Source organism: Erythranthe guttata, chromosome 12 (genome assembly GCF_056151865.1).
Source record: "Erythranthe guttata isolate IM_541 chromosome 12, IM_541, whole genome shotgun sequence".
NCBI classification, from domain to species: Eukaryota; Viridiplantae; Streptophyta; class Magnoliopsida; order Lamiales; family Phrymaceae; genus Erythranthe; species Erythranthe guttata.
Window position 1 is genome coordinate 14,486,602 of NC_142544.1, and position 11,007 is coordinate 14,497,608.

At 35.1% G+C, this 11,007-nt stretch overlaps 1 protein-coding gene across 42 annotated transcripts; it reads right to left on the reverse strand.

The window, feature by feature from the left end:
* Nucleotides 1-4,523: 4,523 nt before the first annotated feature.
* Nucleotides 4,524-10,647, reverse strand: LOC105965821 (uncharacterized). 42 transcript variants are annotated; one of them, XR_016034681.1, is made up of 15 exons: nt 10,105-10,246; nt 9,755-9,848; nt 9,628-9,684; nt 9,342-9,429; nt 9,130-9,266; nt 8,810-9,027; nt 8,070-8,522; nt 7,742-7,798; nt 7,524-7,624; nt 6,225-6,395; nt 6,037-6,123; nt 5,865-5,927; nt 5,282-5,491; nt 5,109-5,184; nt 4,524-4,729 (listed from the first exon to the last, which is right to left on the reverse strand). XR_016034681.1 is itself a non-coding variant. In XM_088826341.1 (9 exons), exons 5-8 carry the CDS (start codon nt 9,203-9,205, stop codon nt 7,745-7,747), a joined length of 801 nt encoding a protein of 266 aa, XP_088682467.1. In that variant the 5' UTR covers nt 9,206-9,266; nt 9,342-9,429; nt 9,628-9,684; nt 9,755-9,848; nt 10,105-10,246; the 3' UTR covers nt 7,326-7,624; nt 7,742-7,744. The 42 variants fall into 42 exon arrangements, 12 of the variants coding, with proteins under 12 accessions (XP_088682467.1, XP_088682474.1, XP_088682472.1 ...); XR_016034704.1 differs by having other exon boundaries at nt 8,810-9,021; nt 9,755-9,855; nt 10,089-10,124; XR_016034693.1 differs by adding an exon at nt 7,301-7,358 and having other exon boundaries at nt 4,524-5,184; nt 8,810-9,021; nt 9,130-9,429; nt 9,755-9,855; nt 10,089-10,396.
* Between the last annotated feature and the right edge of the window lie 360 nt (nt 10,648-11,007).

Genomic DNA, 11,007 nt, shown 5'->3' on the forward strand with positions numbered 1-11,007 from the left:
TATTTAAGATTTATTTTAACATTTGAATCGACTTAGGTATGAATAATTGAATCGTAAGATTTGAATCGTAAATCAAAAGATTTTAAACTCGGTATTGTGAATTTTCGTAAATTCGCAATACCGAGTTTAAAATCTTTCGGATATTGCAAGAGAGATCCACTTTGGGGTTAAATCTGCAATTTGGGCGGAGCGGCTGGGAATATGGAGTAAGTATATGGGTGGTTCTGCAATTTTCAAAACTGTTTCGGCCAGGGAGGTGGATTTCCAGAAATTACAAATTGACCCCAACTTGGGGTGAATTTCTTGTTTAAGGACCAAATTAAAAAAAAATGTATGTAATGTATAGGGACCAAAAATCGTAAAATTTGATCGATTAGTTGATATTTAAGATTTATTTTAACATTTGGATCGGCATAGATAAGAATGAATTGAATCGTAAATCATAAGATTGTATGCTCGTTATTGCGAATTTTCGTAAATGTGGCGGATATTTTGGATATTGAAAGAGAGATCCACTCTTTGGGGTCAAATTTGCAATTTCAGCGAGGGAGGTGGATTTTCGGAAATTACAAATTGACCTCCACTTGGGGGCATTTTCGGTTGAAAGGCCGATATTAAAAATGGTATATAATATATGGACCAAATCTGTAATTATAACATGTTTATTATATATAATATAATAAATTAAAGTTTTCTTCAATTGTAAATTGTACAATTTGATCGTTTTGTCGATATTTAAGATTTATTTTAATATTTGAATCGACTTAGGTATGAATAAATTGAATCGTAAGATTTGAATCGTAAATCATAAGATTCTAAACTCGGTAATGCGAATTTTCGTAAATGAGTCACACGCGATTATAGCTAAGGAGGACTTGAAACATACTGCGTTGGTGGCGGATATTTAAGATATTGCAAGAGAGATCCACTTTGGGGTTAAATATGCAATTTGGGTGGATAGGCTGGGAAGACGGAGTAAGTATAGGGGTGATTCTGTAATTTTAAAAAAATGTTTCGGCCAGGGAGGTGGATTTCCAAAAATTACAAATTGACCCCCACTTGGGGTGCATTTCTGGTTTAAGGACCAAAATTAAAAATAGGTATAATAATATAGGGACCAAAAATCGTAAAATTTGATCGATTTGTTGATATTAAAGATTTATTTTAACATTTGAATCAACATAGATATGAATGAATTTAATCGTAAGATTTGAATCGTAAATCATACGATTTTACGCTCGCTATTGCGAATTTTCATAAATGTGGCGGATATTTTGGATATTGAAAGAGAGATCCACTTTGGGATCAAATTTCCAATTTGGGTGGAGCGGTTAGGAAGATTGAGTAAGTATAGAGGTGATTATGCAATTTTCAGAACTGCTTCAGCTAGGGAGGTGGATTTTCGGAAATTACCAATTAACCTCCACTTGGGGGCATTTTCGGTTTTAGGACCAAAACTAAAAATGGGATATAATATAGGGACCAAAATAGTAATTATAACACATTAATTATAAATAATATAATAAATTATTGTTTCTTAAATCGGAAATCGTAAAATTTGATCGTTTTGCTGGTATTTAAGATTTATTTTAACATTTGAATCGACTTAAGTATGAATAATTGAATCGTAAGATTTGAATCGTAAATCATAAGATTTTATACTCGGTATTGCGAGTTTTCGTAAATGAGTCACCTGCGATTATAGTTGAGGAGTCGAAGCATACTGCGTTGGTGGCAGATATTTCGGATATTGCAAGAGAGATCCACTTTGGTGTTAAATTTGCTATAAGTATAGCGGTGATTCTGCAATTTCCAATATTGTTTCAGTCAAGGAAGTGGATTTCCAGAAATTACAAATTGACCCCCACTTGGGGTGCATTTCTTGTTTAAGGACAAAAATTTTAAAAAAAATGTATGTAATATAGGGGACCAAAAATCGTAAAATTTGATAAATTTGTTGATAGTTAAGATTTATTTGAACATTTGAATCGACATAGATATGAGTGAATTGAATCTTAAGATTTGAATCGTAAATCATAAGATTGTTTGCTCGTTATTGCGAATTTTAGTAGATGTGACGGATATTTTGGATATTGAAAGAGGGATCCACTCTTTGGAGTCAAATATGCAATTTGGGTGTAGCGGTTAGGAAGATGGAGTAAGTATAGGGTTGATTCTGCAATCTTCACAACTATTTCAGCCAGGGAGGTGGATTTTCAGAAATTACAAATTAACCTCCACTTGGGGGGCATTTCCGGTTTAAGGACCAAAATTATAAATGGTATATACTATAGGGATCAAATATGTAATTATCGCAAGTTCATTATAAATAATATAATAAATTAAAATTTTCTTAAATTGTAATTCGTAAAATCTGATCGTTTTGTTGATATTTAAAATTTATTTTAACTTTTGAATCGACTTAAGTATGAACAGACTGAATCGTAAGATTTGAATCGTAAATCATAAGATTTTAAACTCGGTATTGCGAATTTTTGTAAATGAGTCACACACGATTATAACTGAGGACGAGTCGAAGCATACTGCGTTGGTGGCGGATATTGCAAGAGAGATCCAATTTGGAGTCAAATTTGCAATTTGGGTAGTGCGGCTGGGAAGATGGAGTAAGTATATAAATGCCCCCCAAGTGGGAGTCAATCAGTAATTTATGGAAATCCACCTCTCTTGCTGAAACAGTTCTGAAAATTACAGAATCACCCCTATACTTACTCCATCTTCTGCTCCACTCAAATTGCAAATTTTGTCCCAATGTGGATCTCTCTGGAATTATTCGAAATATCCGTCAGCAACGCAGCATGCTTCGAATCCTCCTCAGTTGTAATCACGTGTGATCCGTTTGCGAAAATTCGCAATACCGAGCTTAAAATCTTATGATTTACGATACAAATCTTACGATTCAATTCATTTATACCTAAGTCGATACAAAAGTTAAAATCAATCTTAAATATCAACAAATCAATCAAATTTTACGATCTACGATTTAAGAAAACTGTAATTTATTATATTATTTTTAATAAAGTTGGGATAATTATAGTTTTGGTCCCTATACTATATACAATTTTTAATTTCGGTTCGTAAACCGGCAATTCCCCACAAATGGGGGTAAATTTGTAATTTACGAAAATCCACCTCCTTGGCTGAAATATTTCTAAAAATTGCAGAATCACCCCTATACTAACTCCATCTTCCCATCCGCTCCACACAAATAGCAAACTTGACCCAAAGTGGATCTCTCTTGCAATACCCAAAATATCCGCCACCAACGCAACATGCTTCGACTCCTCCTCGGCTGTAATCGGGTGTTACTCCTTCAGGAATTTTCGCAATCCTGAGCTTAAAATCTTATGATTCACGATTCAATTCATTCTTACATAAGGTGATTCAAATGTTAAAATAAATCTTAAATACCAGCAAATCGATCAATTTGTACGATTTACGATTTAAGAAACATTTTATTTATTATATTGTTTATCATAAACTTGCGATAATTATAGTTTTGGTCCCTATATTATATATCATTTTGTATTTTTGTTCTTAAACCAGAAATGCGCCCCATGCCGGTGTCAATTTGTAATTTCTAGAAATCCACCTATCTGCACGAAAAAGTTTTGAAAACTGCAGAATCACCCCTATACTTACTCCATCTTCCCGGCCGCTCTGCCCAAATTGCAAATTTGACCCCAAAGTGGATCTCTCTTGCAATATCCGAAATATCAGCCACCAACGCGGCATGCTTCGACTCCTTGGCTATAACCATGTGTGACTCATTTACAAAAAAATGCAATACCGAGCCTAAAATCTTATGATTTAAGATTCAAATTGTACGATTAATTTCATTCATACCTAGGTCGATTCAAATGTTAAAATAAATCTTCAATACCACAAATCTATCAAATTTTACGATTTACGATTTAAGAAAACTTTAAATTACTATATTAGTTATAATAAACTTCGGATATTTACAGTTTTGGCCCATGTATTATATAACATATTAATTTTTGTCCCTAAACCGGTAATTCCCCCCAAGTGAGGGTTAATTTTTAATTTCTCGAAATCCACCTCCTTGACTGAAACAGTTCTGAAAATTGCAAAATCGCCCCTATACTTACTCCATCTTCACACCAGCTCCACCGAAATTGCAAATTTAACCCCAAAGTGGATCTCTCTTGCAATATCCGAAATATCCGCCACCAACGCAACATGCTTCGACTCCTCCTCGGTTGTAATCGCGTGCGACTCATTTACGAAAATCCGCAACAACGAGCTAAAAATCTTATGATTTGCGATTCAATTTATTCATACCTATGTCGATTCAAATGATCAAATAAATCTTAAATATCAACAAATCGATCAAATTTTACGATTTACGATTTAGGAAAACTTTAATTTATTAAATTATTTATAATAAACTTGGGATAAACCAGTATCATCCATTGCAACAATGAGTCTCTGCAATGATCATGTACGGACATTCTATCCTTTACATATCATAGAATACTAACTTGTATAACATCAACTCTATATCATTAATAAATATAATTTTTGGCCTTTTACCTTTTTACATATCAATCGTATCTCTTATTTCATAGCCCGTCTCACAATATACAATGCTTTGTTTTAATATGATCCTTATATTCAGTCTTCTAATATTGATCAGGAAATGGGAAACTTCGATGTAGCATCTCGTTATCCCCTTCATTACTCACGCCTGCGTAAAAAAACACATTTTACAAAAATATGTAAACAGGTCACCGGCACCGCGCATTGCGTGGTGCTCTAACCTAGTATATATATATATATATGCTTTAACAAGGGTATTATTGTCATATTTTGGCAAAAATTAACAATTGGGAGGTTTTTGTAGGTTTTTGTATTTATGTGTAGTATGTAGCGGTATATAGTATAGGGGTGTTTTTGTATTTGACCCCTTTTTGTATTTATGTGTAGTATGTAGCGGTATATAGTATAGGGGTGTTTTTGTATTTGACCCCTTAATTAATTTTCAATAAACGTTTGAACTTGTCATTAGTACTATATATGCATAATACTTATGGCATGTTCAAGATTTATTGAGCAATTAAGTAAACCTTCATCAAAACGACTTGGATTTAATTAAACGCCTATAATTCTTGACGCCCCACAAATTCGAGTCCCTTCCACAGCCTGAGAAAAGAAAAAGACAATTAAGAATCAAAACAATATATATTTATGTTCTTAATTAATTGTAAGGCAAAAGTTAATGAAATATGATTATATATACCCACAACAAGCCGTACAACACCCAATCCGTAAATTAAGTCGAGTGGGGCGTTGGATTGATCTTGGCAAGACAGCCAACGTGGACAACGGTGTTTTCATTGAAAGTTGAAGTTCCTAAGAAATGGTGGGTTGATTTGCCATCTTCAATTCATGACACCTTGTTTATTCTTAAAAGGCCACGCACCACTCAACGCAGCAAGCATCAGTAACCCTTTGCAAATAAATACCATCAGAACAAACAAAAAAAAATATCCAATTTCTGACAAGTAAAGAAAATCCAAAGCATATTAGCGTACAAAAAGATAAAGGTCATCACTGATTATAATTTTGTTTTCCTACGCCTGTAGCAATGTATCTGCCATATTATAAAATAAGTATGACCATTCACCCTCAATGCCACATTCGAAAAAAATACGTGAGAGCTAAAAACCGGCTAGAACAGAAAGTTGAGCACCTAACTTTCAGTCATTTCTAATCTCTAGACAATTAATTGTAACATCAATCGAACTCCCATAAATAATTGGTAATGCACAAATAGCGAATAAACACGCATTCATTATTATTTTCAACGAATAGGCTCTCACAAATTGAAACTAAAAGCCATATGCATCCCCACAATGCGAAGAATTGGCGTCGGCAAGGGGGGCCTGCCCATGAAGTTAATTTTTTCCTATCAGAGCCATAGACATGTAAAATGGCATAATTTACTTTCAATGTTCTTAACATCGAACAAAATACGAGAATCACGAAAGTTACCTAGAAATGATTCTCAGTCGGCTTTCTTCTGGTCGAGCCAGTTTCGAGGCCACACACTGCGGCCATCATTTATTTCATATCGCATTCCTTTACTCCAGTAGCGTTCACCAAAAGTCAGAAAATTGAGCAAAAGAAAGAAATTCATACACATTATGCAAACAAGCAGTTTTAGGTTTAGGAAAATATACTCTCTTTTGATGCGGAGCCGTGCACTGTAAATGTAATTTGACTCTCCCTCTGTCTCTCCTATTGAATAACAGTGCATCGGAAATAGTTGAGTTGCCTTCTCTCCTATCGAACATAAACGGCGGTGCATTGAACATTATGCAGAGCATCAATCCCATAATGTAGCTTTCACGCTAATTTTTCACAAAAAATAAATATACATATAAACTTCTACAAATACATAGCAACTACAGGAATAAAAACAATTACAACCATACCACATGAAGATTACTGACTACATGTTTATTGTCATGATTAAAAAATTCTAAATTAATTTAGCATTTTATTTTAAAACAAATGTCCGATTTGGCCACAAAATATGTTCGGTGTTGCAATGGAACTTGAACTACGTATTTGTTATAATTATATATGTATACATAAACACACACACAAGATTATTACGTAATCCCATTTGTCTATTAGCAATAGAAGAGTATAATGTGAATTATAAATCTCATAGGCTTTAACAAGCTCATCTCCATAACAAGCAATCAATATTGACAATAAACAGAGTTGATATACCAGATCACGAATATATATACATTATATATTAAATAAATCATAATATGTGAATATTGAGATTTCATTGCAAATATATACTATAAAAAACAGAGAGCAATTAAATTTTTTTTTTCTTCAGCACTATGTTTCATCGAGGATAAGGATATCAATACCTATAAATAATAGACAACGCATATCAGCGAAGTTGCAGCCTAAAAAATAATCTTCTTCCCAAAGTCAACACATAACAAATGAGCAGAATATTCTATTGGCCAAAACCAAAACTGTAACGAGATCAATAAACAGTTAAATCTTCTCTTATTGGACGAATAATTTGCTCGAGGCACTTAGCTTTTTATTCACACCACCTCAATCTATTGCATCTTTATTAGTTTATCTACTGTTCAAACTCCTCCATTAATTCCACATAGCATTGTTCAGACAAGTAAAACCGAGGCGCATAAAAAGTAAAAATAATAATGTGTTTCACCTTTTCACGTTCGGATCCAACTTTAGTAAACATAAAAAGTAAACATACCAGATAATGAAATTAAAGATGGAGGTTTTGGAAGATCCATTTGAACTCAAATTGATGCCTTCATGATCACCATGGGCCAACATAGATGAATAAATATATTTATTATAATTATCCATTTGGAAAATGTCAGGATGAAATAAATTTCCGAGCAAGATTTTGAGATGCAAATGAAAGAAAGGTATATATGAAAGCCAATCCATACAACTATTCAGAAGTAGTGCACCTGCGCTTCCAACTGATTCCAAGAAATCACATTTTTTTAATGTATGTTCAAGAAGATCGCCATCTGCCCATCAAAATTTGGCAGCAAAATGAAGCGCAAATCTGCAATTTTATCAAAGATGATGCGAGAGAGTTTTCAAATAAAGAGAGTTTTCAGTGAAATATGAAAAATGAAAAAAAAAATAGAAAATGGAAGTAGAAAAACCATGCTGACTGTACCTTTTACGGAATGAAGTCAGGAAGACCCTCAAGCTGGAAGACTTCTTCCATTACGGTCTACAAGAAATTGGTTCAAAAATAGTAAAAAAAAATAATAATAATTTCAGATAGGAAAAAAAATTAGGTAGGACAGATCGTGCATAAAATAATGAAGTATACCAATTACAATAACAAGAACTACGTAACAAGAAATGTGAGTTGCTCAGTTAAGTTTTCCCAAAACAAAAACCAACAATTAACACAAAAAGAGTAATAATAATAAGTCACATTTTCACACACAATTATCCGTAAGACCGAAATCGCGCAAACGGAACGAAAACTCGCCTACATTATTCCGTTCAAGCGTAATATCCGGCTCATCGCTAACTTCGATCTCGTAGTCATCTTCCAAATCCTCTTGGTCGTCAACTTCCAGTGGCACCACCTGACTCTGATTAACGGGCCGCCCCAAATTAGGCGAGCCTGACGTTGACGTGGACATGGCCCGGGCCCGGATGCTGCCCACGTTAGCGTAGTTCACCCTCCGGTCCCGCAAGAAGACGTGCACTATGATTGCCACCCTGGCGTGGCGGTGGAGCGAAAGTTTTTGGCCGAGAGAAACGGTGTCGAAGCACCGGATTGCGCCTGCGGGAGAAACCATCCACGGGAGCACCTTTCGGTTCGATATTCTTGAAACCACGAGCAATCTCGATGCTAGCGATGCTTGTTTGTAGAGACTGCTCAATCCCGACCGCTCCAAAGGGTTATCTGCTTCGACCACAGACGATATGTATATGAACCCCTGCATTCCAAAAAATCGGAATTTTGGAAATCAGGATGAAAGAAATCTCTATTTTAGTCACCTTTAATAATAAAAAAACACAATGTATAATATTTGGGAAAGAAAATGAGAATACTTTCGCAGATTAAAATCGGATCGAAATTCAGAATCTATAAATGTATTCCAATTCCATTCAAAAAAAATCACAAAAATCGGAATCGGAACTTCTGGAATTTGCAACGGAAGGAAACTATTTTTCAAAAATCATAAATATTCGGATCGGAAAGTTTCCGTTCCAATAAAGGTACCTCTTCAGTTCTGCTGATGGTGAATCCGAGCTTGGTGTCGGTGTCCTTGATTTTGATCTCAACAGGTATCTCCCCCGCGAGAGCGGAGAACCATAGAAGAACGCCTCTCACAACGCCAATGTCCACGCCGTGGTAATCCTCAAAACCGTAGATGCTCGTGTTTGCAAGGTTCGACAGGTCAGCAAGCGATCCAGCATTCACCGTAGAAGAAGCTGTATCTCCCGATATGTACAAAAAAAAATTAAAAATTAATAATAATAATCGAATGATATATAGTTATGATGAAAACATATTCGAATTATATATATAATAATATACACCTTGGTGAGTAGGGATTCGGTTTGAATGTTCATGAAGACGATAGGAACACCGGACGCTTGAGAGGCGTTGATCCATGCGTGGGCCCGAGCCAGGGTGTCCTCAAGATCGTTGTAGGGGGACCCGGCTTTGTCGACCGCTTTTGGCAACAAGAGTAAAAAAATTCTCCATAAAAAACAGATTTATGTAATAAAAGTTGTTCAATCTACAGCACCTGTATTGGTTTTGGATGAAGACAGGAGAAGAGAGGGAAGGATTTTGCAAATCGAGCAGTGATTCATCCACTTCCGTAAAGCAGCAATCTACGCAGAGAAAATCGAAAAGTATGAGAAGAAAAAACAGATAAACACAACAAATTTGTTCGAAAGCCCTCGAAACTTTTGCGAATCTCACACGGAACTGAAGGGAGAGAAAAATAACTACAAGAGGATTGAGATCTTAGGCAGAGGGGAAATTGAAAAGCAAAACGGAAAAAATTCACCGAATGATAGTAAACTCACCTTATCTTTCTGCACGGACATTCGACGTGAATTATCACTGGGACAACAAACTGGATGCTGAAAAATATTGAAGCAGAGAAAAAATATTAGAAGAAAAATTCAAAATTGAAAAGAAAACGGCCGTTACCTTTCACGGCGCTGTTCAGGGCGCAGTTCAGGGGTGAAGCCATCATCTTGACACTTCCCTTTGCCGGTGGTTCGAGCAATAGCCCTTTATCTGCCTTCCACGTTAATTCTGGTTAAGAAATACATAGAATACATATGCACACAACAGAGCAAGAAAACACACACACACGCACGAAATTCAATTGGGTTCTACGAGAAGAAATTAATTTCACAAAGAAAAGGGAAAATCAAAACATGGATTTTGAATTAAAAGTTAAAGATCTGAAAAATAAAATTATTCATACTAATTATGCATAAACCAAAAAAAGTTGAAGAGAATAGTTAACGAAGGATATGAGTCATGGTGGATACGGATGATTCCGGATGCGATCAAAAGTGGAGAACGCCTGCAATTGGAGGAAAATACGGTGGGAAGTGACGTTGGCGGCAAGGGCGGTGGGCGTCGACGTGGATGGAGCGTGAGGCGGTGGCCGACATTGGAGATGGAAAAGAGGGTCGGTCAGCAATAGGAGGCGATGGAGATCAAAACGACGTCGTTTTACATGAAGTGGAATAAAAGAAAAGTGAAAATCAAGCACACGCGTCGTGGTCGAGCTACTTCAAAAATAAAGAGAAAAGAAAATAATAAGAACGGCTGATTGGTGGAAATGTTGGGAACGGCAGCGTTTCATAATTATTTGGGCCAAAACAAAAGGGTAAAGAAAATGCATAAGAGAAAATTAGGAGATCCCTATATATATAGAGTTAATATACTAATTGGGGGAAAATCTCATTGATACATCAATTCAAATGAACTAATTTGCCAGTTCATTATATGCCCCCCCAGATCTTGACAAGTCACCTCAAGATCCTCAACTCAAGGCAACTATACAAAATGAGCAATTGTTTTTACCTTTATTATTTATTTATTATTATTAATTTGTAAAATAAACTTATCGTGTTGTCTTAACACCGAAAAACTGCTTTCATTTTTTTTTTCATAACAGCCAAAGAAGAAGGGCTCTCTCTCAAAATTCACAAGTCCATAAATTTTCCCAACAAAAGTATCAAACCGAAAAATACGAATTACGTAATAATTAAAATAACATAATGTACTACATTATATTCTTTCCATTTTATTTGTCATTCTAGAATTTTTTTTTTAATTTCAAAATAATTGTCACTTTAGGATTCCAATGAATTATTTATTGCGTTTTTCTCAATTATGCCCTTACTACGCTTAACAGAATTAACGGTAAATCATTTATGAAAATG

Bases quoted from the DNA above. Each gene is read 5' to 3' on its own strand.
- LOC105965821 (XM_088826338.1), bottom strand. From the start codon at position 9,205: ATGGATCAACGCCTCTCAAGCGTCCGGTGTTCCTATCGTCTTCATGAA. The intron at 9,028-9,129 runs GTGTATATTATT...ACATATCGGGAG, and splicing joins CCGAATCCCTACTCACCAAG to ATACAGCTTCTTCTACGGTG. The intron at 8,523-8,809 runs GTACCTTTATTG...TTTGGAATGCAG, and splicing joins CCATCAGCAGAACTGAAGAG to GGGTTCATATACATATCGTC.